This window comes from Fonsecaea erecta (assembly GCF_001651985.1).
Source record: "Fonsecaea erecta strain CBS 125763 chromosome Unknown Scaff4, whole genome shotgun sequence".
NCBI lineage: Eukaryota > Fungi > Ascomycota > Eurotiomycetes > Chaetothyriales > Herpotrichiellaceae > Fonsecaea > Fonsecaea erecta.
In genome coordinates this window covers 2,359,339-2,375,150 of record NW_017387247.1, presented here as the reverse complement: position 1 = coordinate 2,375,150, position 15,812 = coordinate 2,359,339, and the positions used below count along the sequence as shown (strand labels likewise).

Sequence of the window (15,812 nt, the reverse complement as noted above, 5' to 3'; positions counted from 1 at the left end):
TCGGCGTCCCCATGGCGGCTCAAGGCGAGGTACCGAGTAGTTACATAATAAATGGTCGCCCGCCGCTTTTAAACTCTACCCACATGGCAGGGTCTGACTGCACCACTAGCAAAGTAGGCTTTGGTTATTACTGTACTGACTGCATTTGAATTCTCTTTAATCCGTTTTCAGAGGGCTGCGCTCTCCGCTTGGCGCAAAATGTCTTGTAGACCGGTAGGTGATATCCTCCCCTTTATTTGGCAGATACTGAACTCCCTCATACAGGTCGCTGCGGCCACCCCTTTGGCCCGATTGCTTATTCGTGCGAGCCGTCGTCGAAGCCCGAAGCGTTCCCAATACAACCAGCCCGCGCTTCGCTATGCCTCAACAACAGCTTCCGCCTTTCCTGCGAACCTCCAAGGGCTAGAACTGCCTAATATCGCGCCAGCGACGAAGGTGACGACGCCCCAAACGCTGACGGAGAAGATTCTTCAACGCTATTCGGTCGATCTTCCGAAGGGCAAGGTTGTCCGAAGTGGTGACTACGTCCAGATTCGACCTCACAGATGCCTCACACACGATAATACCTGGCCTGTGGCCATGCGATTCATGTCCACAGGTGCTACCAAAATCAAGGATCCTTCTCAGCTGGTCTTTGCACTGGATCACGATGTACAGAACACGAGCCCCAGTAATTTGAAGAAGTATCATCAGATAGAGGAGTTTGCGAAGAAGCATGGGGTCAACTTCTTTGGCGCAGGTCATGGGATTGGCCACCAGATTATGGCACGCTTCTCTGCGTCGAATTCATACCAGGGACCTTTGGTTTGCTAACGGATGCGTAGGTCGAAGAGCTTTTCGTTTGGCCTGGAACCTTATGCGTTGGATCTGACAGCCACAGCAACATGTACGGAGCCCTGGGCAGCTTGGGAGTGGCCTTGGTCAGGACCGACGCGGCTGGAATATTTGCTACTGGGAAGAGTTGGTTCCAGTGTCCCCCGGTCGTGCAGGTGAATCTTCTAGGCACACTACCCCCCGGCGTTCGGGGAAAGGATGTTATTATTGCGCTTTGTGGGCTCTTCCCACTGGATGTGCTGAACCACAGCGTTGAATTTTCGGGATCGGAGGAAACTATGGCTAGTATCCCCATGGACGACAGACTGACAATCAGTAATATGTCGACTGAGTGGTCTGCAACATCCGCAATGGTATGGCACCTCCTTGAGCTACAGCCTGCATTTCCATGAGCCCGTCTAATTGGTCTCCCTATAGTTTCCGTTGGACGCGACACTAGAACGTTGGCTCCGGTACAAGGCTACAGAGGCAGCAATGTTCCCGGATCGAACGACTCGTCAACGAATTACGCACGAAATGGTTGATGAACTCTTTTCCGATCCTCTCCGGCCTGACCCTGGAGCGCACTATGCAAAGAAACTCTACCTTGACCTCTCTACTCTGTCGCCTTATATCTCTGGACCTAACTCCGTCAAAATTTCGACACCCCTGCATGACCTCGCCCCCAAAAACATCAAGATAGACAAAGGATATATTGTAAGCTGCACTAACTCGCGAAGCTCAGATCTGAAGGCTGCAGCCAAGGTATTTCAAGATGCCGCCAAGTCAAATGGTGGTCGCATTCCCAAGATTGCAGATGGCGTTAAGCTATACATTGCAGCAGCTTCAGCCAGAGAGCAGGCTTATGCCGAGGAGGCAGGTGACTGGCAGACTTTGGTCGAGGCTGGAGCTACCGTGCTCCCAGCTTCATGTGGCCCATGTATTGGACTGGTAAGTAGCCGCTGCTCCTCGGTTGGAATTTATGCTAAGTATCAATAATACGTAGGGCACAGGTCTACTAGAGGATGGCGAAACGGGAGTTTCTGCATCAAACCGCAATTTCAAGGGCCGTCTGGGATCAAGACGTGGGTTCGCCCCTTACCATTTCAATTATGTTTATAGCATTTCAGGAGACTGACAGCGAGTAGTTGCTCACGCGTACCTGAGTAGCCCCGAAGTTGTGGCTGCGAGCGCCCTGAACGGCGTTCTTTCAGGTCCCGGCGTGTACGAGGTGCCGGAAAACTACACTGGCGTAAAGTACGGTTACGGCACCGGAAAACCTGCATCTATCGAAAACCAGCTCGGCAATGCCCTTGAACAGCTCGAGTCTCTTATCGACAGGGTTGAGACGACTGCTGGTATCGACGATGCTACTGCCCAAGCGGTCACGAAGATCCTCCCAGGCTTCCCAGCCAAGATAAGCGGTGAAATTATTTTCGCTGACGCTGACAATCTGGACACCGACAACATCTATGCTGGCAAATATACCTACCAAGACTATATGACGGTGGCAGATATGGCAAAAGTCTGCATGGAGAATTATGACCCGGAGTTCAGGTCAATCGCAAAGCCCAACGATATCCTCGTCTCAGGGTTTAATTTTGGGTGTGGCTCATCAAGAGAGCAAGCCGCAACAGCTCTTCTGGCTAGGGAAATCCCTCTTGTTGTGGCGGGCAGCTTCTCGAACATATTTGTCCGGAACGGCGTGAACAATGCACTGCCTTGTCTGGAATTGCCACGTTTAGTGGAGCGTCTTCGCACCGTCTTCTCAGAAAAGAATGTCCCTACCCGGCGGACAGGCTGGACCCTGACATGGGATATTGCCCGGAGCATTATTGAGGTACAGGAGGGGGAGAATGGGGAACGCTGGCAGCAGAAAGTTGGGGAGTTTCCTGAGAATCTGCAGGAGATCATAGCCAAGGGGGGTTTGGTAGGATGGGTCAAGTCTGAGCTTGCGAAGGCTGCTTAATAAATACATAGACTACAGTGAGTGTGGGAGAGACAAAAGCATCGGTTCATCGATCTCAACGACATGCGGCATGTGCACGTGACCTTCCCGCCCCTTTCTGTATATACATGGACACGGAATCGTGGTAATGGCATTTGTTGACGAAGAGACTACTTGTTATAGTTTCAGGCAACAACAACACGATTATTGCACCCGTCAAAGGTCTTTTTTTCTCAGAACCAAATCTATTCACTGCTTACAACCTTGCCTTCGTTTTTCTGCAGAGTTCAAGTTACAGGTACCGGATCCTGCCGCCCGAAGCCAAGGTATGCCAGCAATACGCACAAAAAAAAACTCGGAACTACCTATCAGACTCAACTCCCCGGGGGAAACCATATGAAGATCGTGACAGGCCAGAAACAAGCAGATCATGAATATGCGGGGTCGACGAGAAGCCTTTCACTTTCACCTTGTTCGTCCTATCACCATGACAAGCTGGCTGCAGTCACCGGAATTTTGAATTGGGAGGGCACTATGAATGACTGCAGGTCTTGCAAAGACCATCTTGAGAGTAACTTGTTCGGGAGCAAACTCGCGTTCGAGACGACTGGTCCGCTGTTGAGACCAGTAAACGCACTTATCCGGGGTGAAGTTGTTTAGGAGTGACCAGCTTTGCGCAGAGAGTTGCTCAACCATTCCAGACCTTCGTAGAGACCATCACCGGAGGTAGCGCAGGTGGATTGGATGTACTGTATCACACAATTAGCGGCTTGCCCACTGCAATCACAACTTCGGTTCTTCTTACCCAGGCGCGTTGTCGGAGACTGTGCAGACCAAGCTTATCGGTGATTTCGGCTGCGTTCATGGCGTTCTGGAGGAGAGTCAGGGCCAGCAATTAGAACATGAATGTGCTCGGGCACTCACGGGAAGATCCTGTTTGTTGGCGAAGACCAAGAGCAAGGCATCACGCAGCTCATCCTCGTTGAGCATGCGTTGAAGCTCCTCACGTGCCTCGACGATACGATCCCGATCGTTGGAGTCGACGACGAAGATGATGCCCTGGGTGTTTTGGAAGTAATGCCTCCACAAAGGCCGAATCTTATCTTGTCCACCAACATCCCAAACTGTGAATTGGATGTTCTTGTATTCGACGGTTTCGACGTTGAATCCTGGGCAGCGCAGGTTAATTTAAAGCCAATCTAGGGGGAGAACTTGGTTTCTCGTCGTACCGATAGTGGGAATCGTGGTGCTGTCCGATGTCAGTGCGGGTTTCTTGAGATTTCAACGGGTTCTGCAGGCAGCAGCTGATATCACATACACAATTTCACCAAGCTTGAGCTTGTACAGAATAGTTGTCTTTCCAGCGGCGTCAAGACCAACCATCAAAATTCTCATCTCTTTCTTTCCCCATAGTCGGTCAAACAGTTTTGAGAATGTGAGACCCATGTTTGCGATTCAGCTGAGGGAGGTCGGGACAAGGAGGGTTGTGGGTGAGGCGGTCTGGTAAAAAAGGGTCAGCTAGGGACAATCCGGAGATGCGCAGCCGTATACGAGATAATGTGATATGGTGAAGAAGAGAACGGCGTCAGAGGGCCATGGACTTCCTGGGATATAAAGGAAGTCGCATGGCCGCCCTGTCATCGTCGCGCGACCCAAGGACACATGTGTGGCCACTTTGTCCTTGAGGACCTGGGGTCCAGATGGATTTGCGGATCAGGCAGCTGGAATTCTCTGGCTTACCAAAAAGGCCGAGTAACTCTATTCCTGGCGTAGAAGCAGGCAAAAGAGTGTGCAAGATGCTAGGTGGACGTGGTTGTCAGGATTAAAGATGGACAATGGGCAAAGTAAGTCTGAAAGTGGACAAGTTCTCAGGACCGCCGGTGGATAGTTGGCCTGTCGAAGTTGGACTCGTAGCCGATGGGCGCCAAGCCCTCCTGCAGACAAAAAATGTTGGTGCTAGCCGCAGCAGCGCAGGCTGTATCAGTTTCTTTATTAGGATCAATATTGAGACTATTGTGCACTTCATAAGCTGGAACCCAGCCTGGCTTTCGTGAGGCAAGAAGACAACTAGACATATGTGTCTCTTGTACTGCGACCGTTGACAGACGTCGCTGGCCTGCCCGTTGCAAAAGGAAACGGGCTCGGTTTTGGCCATCACACCATAATGCACACCATAATGCACCACAGCACGTGAGGGACAAACTGACCGACTTCACTGTTCGAGTCCTTTTCTTTCTTTTATGAACACCTCCATTCTCAGCGTCGTCGAAAGATACTTCCTTCCTTCCTTTTCCACTTCCTCGTTCGGATTGATGATACGAAATCCAAGTTTTTGATATAGGTCCAGGGCATTCTCATTGCCATGTACGACGCTTGTGAGGCAGCATGAGGACCTGCCATGTTCTGTTGAAGAATTATCCCTGACGTGGTCGATGGTCGCCTGAACAAGGCGCTTTCCCAACCCTTGCCCACGCACCTCGGGTTCGACATAGAGTGCTGCCATATACCACTCGGCGGGTGATGATTGACCTGCATCATTGACTTCCTTGCGGTCTGGTGCGACGATGACCACAAATCCAACCCACTGATGCTCCAACAGGGTCGATTTCTGAGTCAGTGTGTCGTGGCGAAGCAGTACAAGGTGGGTGGCCCGATCGTCTTTGAGTCTTTTCAGCCAGAAGCATTCCGGCTGGCTGACTTCGCTTTCATATTTGGATATGAAGCTCTTCGCATCCTCTTTCAGACTTCTCAGCCTGAGAGTCTTGAGTCGCGATGAATACTCAAGAAGCGTGTCATGGTCCGGAGCAGTATTGGGTAGAGTGTGGACAGAAAAGGAAGCCATGCAGACAGGTGGAGAGCTACTGTTGAAGCTTTGTAGACTGTGCGATAAGATACCATAGCCTGGGTCTGAAGGCAAAATGGAGTCGTCTTGTGATAAAGGTCTGTAGAGGCCCTGGGGGTTTTGCAGCTGAGTGGATGACTCACTGGTACGCAGTCATTTGCGCTTTGGCGAAAGTACCCAAGGTACTATTATAGCAGTGTGATCTTGGTGCATCGGCAAACAGCAAGTTGGCCATTCCAGATCCGTAGCACCATAGTCATAAATACTGTTGGTCTTGTGGAGCATTGCAGCAACGAGAACAGATGGAAGCAAGACTCTCAAGAGGCTCATTCAGACAAGAGCCAATCAGCTGATGGTCGACTATACCTAACACGGGATAGGCCAAATAAGTCTTGGCATCGCTCACAATCGATTTTCTGCCCTTGAAATCGCAATTCTCCAACGACTTGGTTTTTGATTCCTTCAACCCGTTTCTTGCGCAGTGCCTCACCATAAGAATTTGACCAATTCTTCTGGAAGACTGTCTTCATCATGTCGAAAATTACAGTCGGTAAGTCAACCAACCCCGATCTCAATCGATATTCAGGTGTGCTTGAATTGGAACCTGTTTCCGCTGACGGGAATTTTGCCCCTCTGCAGCCGGAGTGCGCGTGAACGTCCAACAACTTCTCGACTACTCTCTCAACGAGAAGAAGCGAAACTTCCTCGAGACCGTCGAGCTCCAGATCGGCCTCAAGAACTATGATCCCCAGCGTGACAAGCGTTTCTCCGGGACCATCAAGTTGCCCACGGTCCCCCGACCGAACATGTCCATTTGGTATGTCTGAGACTCTCTCTGCGTGGGGGAAAGGGGCAAAAACAGAAGATAGAACAGACTGGGAGAAGGAAAATATCGGGGGAAAAAGAATGTGTCAGGACATGATACTGACGAAAGTGCCACCGTACAGCGTCCTAGGTGACCAACACGACATCGACCGCGCAAAACACTTGGGCGTCGACGCCATGTCCTCGGACGACCTGAAGAAGCTGAACAAGAACAAGAAGCTGATCAAGAAGCTGGCGCGCAAATACGACGCCTTCCTGGCCTCGGACTCGCTGATCAAGCAGATCCCCCGTCTCCTGGGCCCCGGTCTGTCCAAGGCCGGCAAGTTCCCCACGCCCATCTCGCACGCCGAAGACCTCTCGGCCAAGATCGTCGAGGTCAAGTCGACCATCAAGTTCCAGCTCAAGAAGGTGCTGTGCATGGGCGTCGCCGTCGGCAACGTCGGCATGACCGAGGACGAACTCATCAGCAACATCATGTTGGCCATCAACTACCTGGTCAGCTTGTTGAAGAAGGGCTGGCAGAACGTGGGCAGCTTGACCATCAAGGCCAGCATGAGCCCGCCCAAGAGATTGTACTAGACAGCTCGTCTCCTGCGGTCGGCTCGATGGGTTCTTGCGTTGGGAGTCTCGTCTGCCTTTGACGGATTTGCCCCCATGGGGTGTAGCGGCGGTCGTCAAGTCAAGATATTGCTGCACCTTCGTTAATACATGATGGAGAAAGGGGAAAAGAAACCCTTTGCTTGAAGCTTGCGGTCATATCGTACGACTTCACGTCGATACTAACGAAAAAAAAAGATAGTCAACGGGAAGATCAATCCACAGGGTAGAAAGAATCCAAACAGGAAATGTTGCTGAATCCAGAGAACACGCCATGCGTCAGAGATGGCGGAGAAATCAATCATGATTCACGAGGAAAAACTTGAACAGTGAAATGTAGCTAGCATTCATTGTAACTTGATTGTTCTTTCGCCATAAACGTAGTCGTCCTGTCTAGCTGGACACGCCGGCTCCGCTCGCTCACTTCATGCCCTCCATCAGATCCGTCTTGTCCAGAATCATGTCCCGCAGGCCACACTCGTCCCGCAACCGCTGCCACTCGGCGCCGTGCTCCTCGCCCCAGCGGCTCTTCTCCTGGAAGCCCCAGGCCAGGGCCAGCCGGTCGAAAAACCGTCGCTCGTCCTCCCGCAGCCAGCGGCTGCTCAGGTGGGTGCCGGGCCGCCACACAACCCGCTGCATCTGGTCGTTGTAGGTCGTGACGGCGACGAAGCCGATGGTCGAGAGCGTGCCGATGTACGCCACGGCGCCGGCGATGGCCGTGTACTTGGCCATTTCGACGTCCATCGTGTTCTGCCAGTGCGAGACCCAGTCGGCGCCGGCGTATGCGATGAGAGGTGTTGCGCCCACAATGAGCCCAGGCACGCTGCCGCGACGGAGCGCCTTGTTCACGCGGAAGGCCGGCGCGCCCACCGTGGTGTCGATGATCGCCAGGGCCAGCGGCAGGTTCTTCTTGAGGATGGCGGATTCGAGGGCGGCCTCGGCGAGGTCGACGGGCACGGCGTACTTGGGCAGCCTCGGCCATGGCTTCGAGTACGTGACCGGCTTGCTGTCGGCGGCGGGGATTTTCTTCGTGGCGTAGAGGTGGAAGATCTCCGGGAGGTACTCGGGGCGCCCCAGGAGGCACAGGATGCGCACGTACATCTGCAGCATGTCTTCGGTGATGTAGACCTTGGGGTCGCGCAGGAGGTCGTAGGCGAGCTGCGAGACACGCTTGGCCGCGTCTTCGCGGAACGAGAGGGACATTGATGTGCTGCCAGAGGCGGCAGATATGGAGTCGACGGCCGCACCGACACTTTGCAGTCTGGACGACTTGTCCTCGGCCAGGTCTTGAAGTAATGCGTCCCCGATTTCCTTGTCTTGTGCCGTTGTCCGTCCAGTCTCTTCCGACGGCATCTTGCCCGTCGCCCCGTGCACCAGCAGGCCTGCGTATTCGTACATATCCATCAGTGCCTCGAGCACGTCGTCCTTGTCGGCGGCGGCATTGCTCGACTGTATCTGGGCGACGAATTTGCGAAACTCATTCAGTCGGCTGGCAGGGTCGAGGCTCGTGGAAGTAACTGCCGCTGAAGTCCCGTTGATCTCTGCAGACGAGTTTTGTCTTGACGCAGAGATGTTGCTATCTGTGGGGGACACTGCTGCCGCAGGAGCAGCTCTTCTTGCCAACGGCACTGATATGCGTCGGCGAGGTTTGGGAGGAAGGACGACGGGGTCTTGCTTCGAGGGGCTGGCGACGTGCGAGATGAATTGTCGTCGGTTGGTTTTCACGGCAGACAACTTTTGGCATGAGCGACAGACGAAGCTGGCTCGACACGGAAATATTGTTGCCATAATCTCGATCAGTTCGACGAGACCTGGTGAGTGGCAGAGTTGTGTGTATGTGTCTGTGTGTGTGTCCTGCATTGAAATTCGTGGGCGCGGGAAGCTCTCGGTTAAAGTTGAAATTCCGTCTCCGCGCAGCATCGTCATGGGTTAAGAGTTCCATTGAACGATGATTGGACGTTTCGAACGACTAACAAGGCGACTGTATCGCGTTCCTCAGTATTAAAATATAAATTACGACTTCTAGAGTAGAGGAATACGACTGATTAGGGGCTGCCAGCAAACATGTGAACCAATCTATCGTCTGTCACCCACTTCGTAGACGAGAGTTTGTGGAAGAACCCTGGAACCCTGGAACCCTGCTGTTCCCTCGCCGACCTTGTTGTAGTCTGGAAAGGTTCAAATACTTGCCCGTCTGGTGGACATCGAATCATTTGGTTGCTGGTTAGTTGACTTGACATTTTGCGCACCGGAAATACCGCCGGCGACCCTAGAAGCTTAGTACCACTGACACGGGTCGGGGACCTGGGTCCGATTGATTCGATCTAGGACAGAGCAGAGATCTTCTCCATCTTTCAGGCTCTTCAGAAGTCAGGCCCAAGATGTTCTTACCTAGAGGATGTCTCTGATAGTTCCTGAATTCCATGACAGCGAAGCCCCCCAGAGTTGTTCTCTGGAAAGCGAGCAAGTTCGGCGTTGCAGATTGTAGCTGCTTGGACCTGCGTCCTAAGTAAGAACCGCCTGCTGTTCAGTTCACGTTAATACCTCCTCCCACAGGAGGCAAAATGTGGGATCTGTTTGACGTGTTTTGCAGGTTTGGCAGATAATCACGCCAAGGTGACCGTTGGGAGTGCGAAGGGAGAACCGGCCCTTCCACCCACACACACACACAACCAAAGGGAAAAACCGCAAAAAAGTGGTTGAACCTTTTGAGGGGTTCAACCTCTTCTTTTTTTTCTTTTTTTTTGTTTTGTTGGCGATTCGAATCCCGAGCTTTGCAGCCCAATCTCCCCTCTCGACGCGGACCCCTCCTGCTCAAACCCCCTCCTCTTTCTTCCTCCTTGAGCGATCAACCCCATTTTACCCTCCCCCGTCTCTCTCATCTGAGGCCTTTTTTTGGTTGTTGTAGTTGTAGTTGTAGTAGTTGTAGGTTGGTGAGCAACAACGCAGATTGCAGTCATCTTCCTGGTGGCAGGCCGCCAGAACCGCCATCACCACCTTTTCTGGAATTCTGTAAAGCCATGTTTAGCAGTACAGGTTGATGCAGGCCTGATCCGACGATTGTTGAAGAGAATTCCGGGATGACGATTAATATAATTATAACAAACGGACCCACCATGTGATCAGAAGCAGAATAGGGAAGGTTTGGCGCAACGAGAGAGAAAAACTTGGAACAGAGAGTGAAGTCTGTGGTTCCGGAAGTTCCAACGCTGCATATTATATACTTCTGGCGAGTGCCAAGACTTCCTCTCGCCGTCAACAAACGCATTTAATTACAGGATGCACCCGGCGCTATTAGCATTCTCCACCAAAACGCATTGCTTCGTCCCTGTACAATGTTATTAATTTTGCCATTTCTCCTCTCCTCGAAGCCACGGCGGCAATGTCCTAGCAACCCACACAATAACAAAAATCATATTATGGAAAGGGCTGAGGATGACAGTCAGGAGGAGACAATTTCATGTACAGCTTCTATCTCCATGTACCTCTTGTCTGCGGTACTGCATCACCGATATGTGGTGATCAAGGTAATCAATGTCACGGTATATCCCATCCTTCCCTACCCAAAGGGCCGTCCCGGCAGCCCTTTATATTGTACATCACGCCATGGGAATCAGGTTTCATAACATCATGTTCCATGACTTGGAAGGTTATACCACGTTGGTCTCCTTCGTTGACTCTCCATCATTTCCTTTCACATCTTCGCCGAATTTGACCACAACAACCCTTGCCTCGCCATGGTTCATTTCCATGTCTTTGTCGTCGCATTTTTGAGGACCAATGATTCTCCAAATCCTCCTCTGCGCTCGCCAGCCCCTCGCCACCACTACCAGGTGGCCCAAGTACATCATCACGGCAACCCAGCCCACGACAATCCTTGCAATGCTCACTTCGTGAATGCCATACATAAAGTGACCCCTGACTTGCACGGGACACACGGCCTGGCCGGCAATATTTTGGTTGAAGATGGGTAGTTCGCAGTGCATCCAGAAGGACAGTGAGACGATCCAGCCGCAGATGAGGAGGGAGGACGTGGCAAGCAAGGCGATGTAGGCCTTGCGAAGGGAGAGGAGCCGAGGGGTATTGTGATGCATGGTGAGCTCCAGGATGAGATGGAACAGAGAAACACCGGGGATGGTAAGAGCATAGAACAGCAGGGCGGTTTCGGGCTGTGTTTCAGCTGCATAGATTGAAGTAGCGTCCGTCAAGGCAGAGGGTGCTGTTTCCCGTTTGCGAAAGATGGAAGAATTGGCTTCGGCGAGGACGTCCGCAGCCAGACGGCCTGGGATATCCGTAAAGGGCTTGGCCACACAATAGGCATAGAGGGCGGCCAAGATCAAGGTGCTGAAATCCATGACAAGAAGGATTGGTAGCAGGACGGTCCGAAATTTGTGCAGTCGGTACAGGACAGGGTTGCGAGGTCGTGGAGGAAGCGCTTGGTCCATCTGGGCTGTCGTTGATTGAGACCGACGACTAGAGATCAGGAAGGCACCATTGCCTGAGCTCGTCCGGCGAGGATCTAGTCTCATACTGGAGGGTGTTTGTGTTGGTGATTAGGGATTATGGTTGTCTTTCGTTGGGAGAGTTCGTCCAGCGTCCAGTGCAATAAGGAAAACGATGTATACAGCAAGACAGACCTGCCACTATCATACACCGACGGGAAGGGCAGTATTCAGGGAGGAGAGGAACCAAAGAGATGCAGTGTCAAAACAGCAACGCAGAGGAACACGAGGCAAAGGCCATGTCTATTATCCTTCGGGCTCGCCTACCTGGGTCGCTTGTTGTTCTGTTGCCCATGTCCTCGAGTTAGGTCAGCGGTAGATGCCACAGACATCATGGGCTGGGCCAAGAAGTATGGCGTCGCTGATTGCACAGAACACAGGTGGCCTGGAGAGGCGCAGGGCACATCCTCGACCAGTGCATGGACATGGCAATACACAAGTTGAGGATCGAGGACGCAAGATCGGTTAGAGGTTCGTGGGCCGAACTATTCTTATCCCACGCGGGTAACAGAGCCTCAGAGCCTCAGATGGCAAGAAGCGACGACATCCAATGGATCTAGCGGCAGTCGTGGAAGACTCGACGTGGATGGCGTCATTGACCTCTGGAAGGGCATTTGGCGTCTAATTGTGGCAGAGATGAAGGGGGCTTGAAGGGCTGTTTCATGGTGGACGTTTCAGCAATTATTGCCGCCCATTTTCTTCCGCGGCCCCATCTACGGCGTCTCAGATACTTGCTTCTACCGAGTGTCAGAGGCATGTGGAAGGGCGAACTCGTGTGAAAGCAATTCTATTCCATCAGGTACGTCCCTGTGAGAGATGTTCTTAAACACCAATCCAGTCAACAAGGATGCCAGAAGGATATGGATACGAAATATATATCGTCGACATACCTCGTACAGTATGTGCTGGGATGTCATCGTCAGGCCCACTCATTCCTTTCATCTTGCCTGCTACGACGAATCATCATCTTCCTATCCACCACATCTCACCCGTCTGATATATATACACACAGGGAATATGTGTCTGATGAGCAACAAACTCTTCCATTTCCTTCAAACCAGCTCACCGACACACAGAAGCATCCTTTTCCGGTGGAGGCTGTCGGTACGGACCCCGGCAAACCCTCTATGGAGATGCCCACTGCTTGTACGAGTCTGCAAGGGTCTTTAGCGGTCCTCGGGTCCCATTTCTGTTCGGTACGAGGCCATGGGCAAAATTGCCGGTGTATACGCAGACAGCAGCGGACCGCACACTCTCTCATGACGACGAGGCAAACAATCTCGCGGCTGGGACACGGATATTCGGCACTCTTTGTGCCTTTTTTCCCCATCGTCGTGGACCAAACGTGCCCCATCTCCAGGTACGCCTCAAGGCATCTCCCGGTGAGTGCCTACCTATTGACTCCCTATCCGTCACCGTCCTTTTGGCTCTGGAAGCCCATACTCGGGCCCTTTTGGAAACAACAGATCTTCTCCATTTACAGGTGGGCCTCGGTGCTTTTCTGCAGGGTGCTCTTGCATACTTGTATACTCATCCATTCCCCCGCTCCCTTGCCACATGTCGGTTTTGCCTTGATCCATGGAAAAAAAAAACCCAGCAGGTGGGAGAAAAAAGGCCCTTGCTCTGGTTTTTCCACTTTTTCCTGTTCCAGGCATTGCAGAAACGCATTAACCGTCTGCTTTGAAATCCGTTTACGGTCCTGCATTTTTCCTGTATTGGGAAGCTCTGCCATGCGTTGCAAGTCCCGTCAAGAACCCGTTGTGCGGCTCGATCCGTGAAGAGAGATCTCAGAAGACACTCCTCTCTGAACTGCTTGTTCTGTTCGTTGGTCCATTTTCTGAACCCCCTTTACAAGCTAAAGGCTTTCTCTCTCCGCGGCTACCACTACCTCCTTCTCCTCCAATCATGAGCTCTTCCACCATCCTCGAAGATGATCTCGACGAGAAACGCCAGACGGCGTCAAAGCCAGAGATGATCCGGGTCGAGTCGAACGTGGACAAGGCTATTGACGCAGAGGCCAATATCAACATCACGCCCGCCTCAGAGAATGGAGGCCTGGGAGAGGCAAACCGTGACGATCCAGGCCCTCCTCCAAATGGCGGACTGCGTGCATGGATGCAAGTCGTCGGTTCTTTCTTCTTGTTCTTCAATTCCTGGTAGGCCGTTGTTGACTCCCTGTCCCAACCAAATTCATGTGTTGTTGTTCCTCGACTGACCAACGTCCCAGGGGCACCGTCAACGCCTTTGGCGTCTTCCAAACGTACTACGAATCCAACCCGCTCTGGCACGCGTCACCCAGCGACATTTCGTGGATCGGGTCCATCCAGGCCTTCCTGCTGCTGCTCGTCGGGTTGGTGTCGGGCCCCCTGTACGATGCCGGCTACTTTCGCGAGCTGATCACCATCGGCGCGGTGCTTGTGCCGCTAGGATTCATGATGACCTCGCTGGCCAAGGAATACTGGCAGACGATGCTGGCGCAGGCGTTCTGCGTCGGGGTCGGCAACGGGTGCGTCTTCGTGCCCTCGGTCGCCATCCTCCCCCAATACTTCTCGTCGCGCAAGGCGCTGGCCAACGGCCTGGCGGCCTCCGGCTCCAGCCTGGGCGGGCTGATCTACCCGATCGTGTTCCGGCGCATGCAGCAGGAAGTGGGCTTCGCCTGGGCCACGCGCACCATCGGCTTCATCTCGTTCGTGACCGTGTGGTTCTCGGTGCTGGTCATGAAGCCGCGCCTCCTGCCCAAGCAGCGGCGGCCGCTGACCGACCTCGCCGCCTTCCGCGAGCTGCCCTACACGCTCTTCTGCGTCAGCATGTTCTTCGGCTTCGTCGGCCTGTACGGGCCCCTGTACTACATCGGGCCCTACGCGATCCAGAACGGCATCACCGGGGAGAACCTGGGCTTCTACCTGCTGCCCATCATCAACGCCGCCAGCATCCCAGGCCGCATCATCCCCAATACCATCGCCGACCGGGTCGGGCCCTTGAACGTGCTGTTCCCCTGTGCCACCATCGCCGCCGTGCTGGCCCTGGTGTGGATCGCCATCAAGTCCCTCGGAGGGCTGCTGGCCTTTGCCCTGGTCTACGGTTTCTTCAGCGGGGGATTCGTCTCGCTGCCCCCGGTCGCCGTCGTCACCTTGACCCGCGACATGAGCAAGATCGGCACCCGCATGGGCCAGTGCTTCTTCATCAGCGCTTTTGGTCTCCTGGTCGGCACCCCCGTCTCCGGCGCCATCCTCAAGAGCACGGGCAAGTGGTGGGGCGTGCAGCTCTGGAGCGGCGCCGCCATCCTCGTCACCGGGTCTCTGCTGCTCTGGGCTCGCGTGGTCGTCGCCGGCTGGCAGCCGATGAGACGGGCGTGAACATGGCTGCCTCTACTCTTCGTCTCGCTCGGCTAGAGTCAATATTCGAAGAGCCATAGCCTCCTTTCCGTACTTTGCGGTGCGGTGCGGTGCGGTGGATGGATCTCACTACAACCCAGCGACCTACCTAACGAGGTATGGGGACAGACACTAATTAAACCCGGCACAGTCCCCAGATCGGTGCTACTCGTGCTGTGAGAGGGGACTTATAAGTATGTCTTGTCTAACACACCACAGGCCGTGTGTCACACACGCCGCTCCTCTGCATTAATACGTTCCACGCCGCCTCGGAAACGCATCCGCGTCTAGCCACCAAAGTAACCTCCCAGTTTTCAGGAGGCCTCGTCGGGTCTAATTGCTAGCAAACGAGACACCTGACATTATCGATTGCATCTTGTTCACCCTCGAGCCGATGCACATGCGATATGAGACTGGTGCTGGGCTCTGGATATTTTGTACCCTGGAGTGGATGCAGTGGAAGCAGTGGATGGATGGATGGGGATGGATGCTCTGGTGGACGGCCCATCCGTGCACACACACACACACACACACACACACACACACACACACACACACCATGGCTCGACGATGGAGTGAAAGTATCAGGGGGCAACGTGGGTGGCTTGGGTGTGAATATGAGGATGGCGAACGCGCATAGTAAATAAATCTCTGCAGTTCGTGCCGGTCCGTAGACGCATGATCGGAGAAGGCAGTTTGGCAATGAGACGACTCGTGTATTTGAAAATATAAAGAAAGAGAATATGGGCGTTGAAAGTATATAGCACACGCACGCACACAGAGTTCGTCTGTCGGTCGATCTATGGCTTGCCTGCCTCTGTTGTGGATTTTTCTGTTGCGACATTCATGGCTGATCGTGATTCCCCCATGTCCTTTTGCTTCTTTCTATCTACCAGGCCAGGCCAGGCCTC

General features: G+C 53.3%; 7 protein-coding genes across 7 annotated transcripts; 3 read left to right on the top strand and 4 right to left on the bottom strand.

Annotated features, from left to right (window-relative positions):
- Positions 1-198: 198 nt before the first annotated feature.
- On the top strand, positions 199-2,782 carry AYL99_05623 (homoaconitase; the record flags this gene model as incomplete). Its single annotated transcript, XM_018837135.1, has 6 exons — positions 199-213; positions 265-720; positions 825-1,187; positions 1,252-1,764; positions 1,820-1,898; positions 1,962-2,782. The coding sequence occupies 6 exons, from the start codon at positions 199-201 to the stop codon at positions 2,780-2,782; spliced, it is 2,247 nt and encodes a 748-aa protein (XP_018693988.1).
- Positions 2,783-3,417: 635 nt separating this feature from the next.
- AYL99_05622 (ADP-ribosylation factor) lies at positions 3,418-4,207 on the bottom strand (the record flags this gene model as incomplete). Its single annotated transcript, XM_018837134.1, has 5 exons — positions 3,418-3,510; positions 3,567-3,632; positions 3,686-3,930; positions 3,991-4,010; positions 4,080-4,207. 5 exons carry the CDS (start codon positions 4,205-4,207, stop codon positions 3,418-3,420), a joined length of 552 nt encoding a protein of 183 aa, XP_018693987.1.
- A 766-nt stretch (positions 4,208-4,973) lies between these two features.
- Positions 4,974-5,603, bottom strand: AYL99_05621 (hypothetical protein; the record flags this gene model as incomplete). The annotated part of the gene is made up of 1 exon (XM_018837133.1): positions 4,974-5,603. The coding sequence occupies one exon, from the start codon at positions 5,601-5,603 to the stop codon at positions 4,974-4,976; it is 630 nt and encodes a 209-aa protein (XP_018693986.1).
- Positions 5,604-6,134: 531 nt separating this feature from the next.
- On the top strand, positions 6,135-7,007 carry AYL99_05620 (60S ribosomal protein L10a; the record flags this gene model as incomplete). Its single annotated transcript, XM_018837132.1, has 3 exons — positions 6,135-6,153; positions 6,243-6,420; positions 6,551-7,007. The coding sequence occupies 3 exons, from the start codon at positions 6,135-6,137 to the stop codon at positions 7,005-7,007; spliced, it is 654 nt and encodes a 217-aa protein (XP_018693985.1).
- A 438-nt stretch (positions 7,008-7,445) lies between these two features.
- On the bottom strand, positions 7,446-8,813 carry AYL99_05619 (hypothetical protein; the record flags this gene model as incomplete). Its single annotated transcript, XM_018837131.1, has 1 exon — positions 7,446-8,813. The coding sequence occupies one exon, from the start codon at positions 8,811-8,813 to the stop codon at positions 7,446-7,448; it is 1,368 nt and encodes a 455-aa protein (XP_018693984.1).
- Positions 8,814-10,675: 1,862 nt separating this feature from the next.
- AYL99_05618 (hypothetical protein) lies at positions 10,676-11,554 on the bottom strand (the record flags this gene model as incomplete). Its single annotated transcript, XM_018837130.1, has 1 exon — positions 10,676-11,554. The coding sequence occupies one exon, from the start codon at positions 11,552-11,554 to the stop codon at positions 10,676-10,678; it is 879 nt and encodes a 292-aa protein (XP_018693983.1).
- A 1,878-nt stretch (positions 11,555-13,432) lies between these two features.
- Positions 13,433-14,883, top strand: AYL99_05617 (hypothetical protein; the record flags this gene model as incomplete). The annotated part of the gene is made up of 2 exons (XM_018837129.1): positions 13,433-13,683; positions 13,755-14,883. 2 exons carry the CDS (start codon positions 13,433-13,435, stop codon positions 14,881-14,883), a joined length of 1,380 nt encoding a protein of 459 aa, XP_018693982.1.
- Between the last annotated feature and the right edge of the window lie 929 nt (positions 14,884-15,812).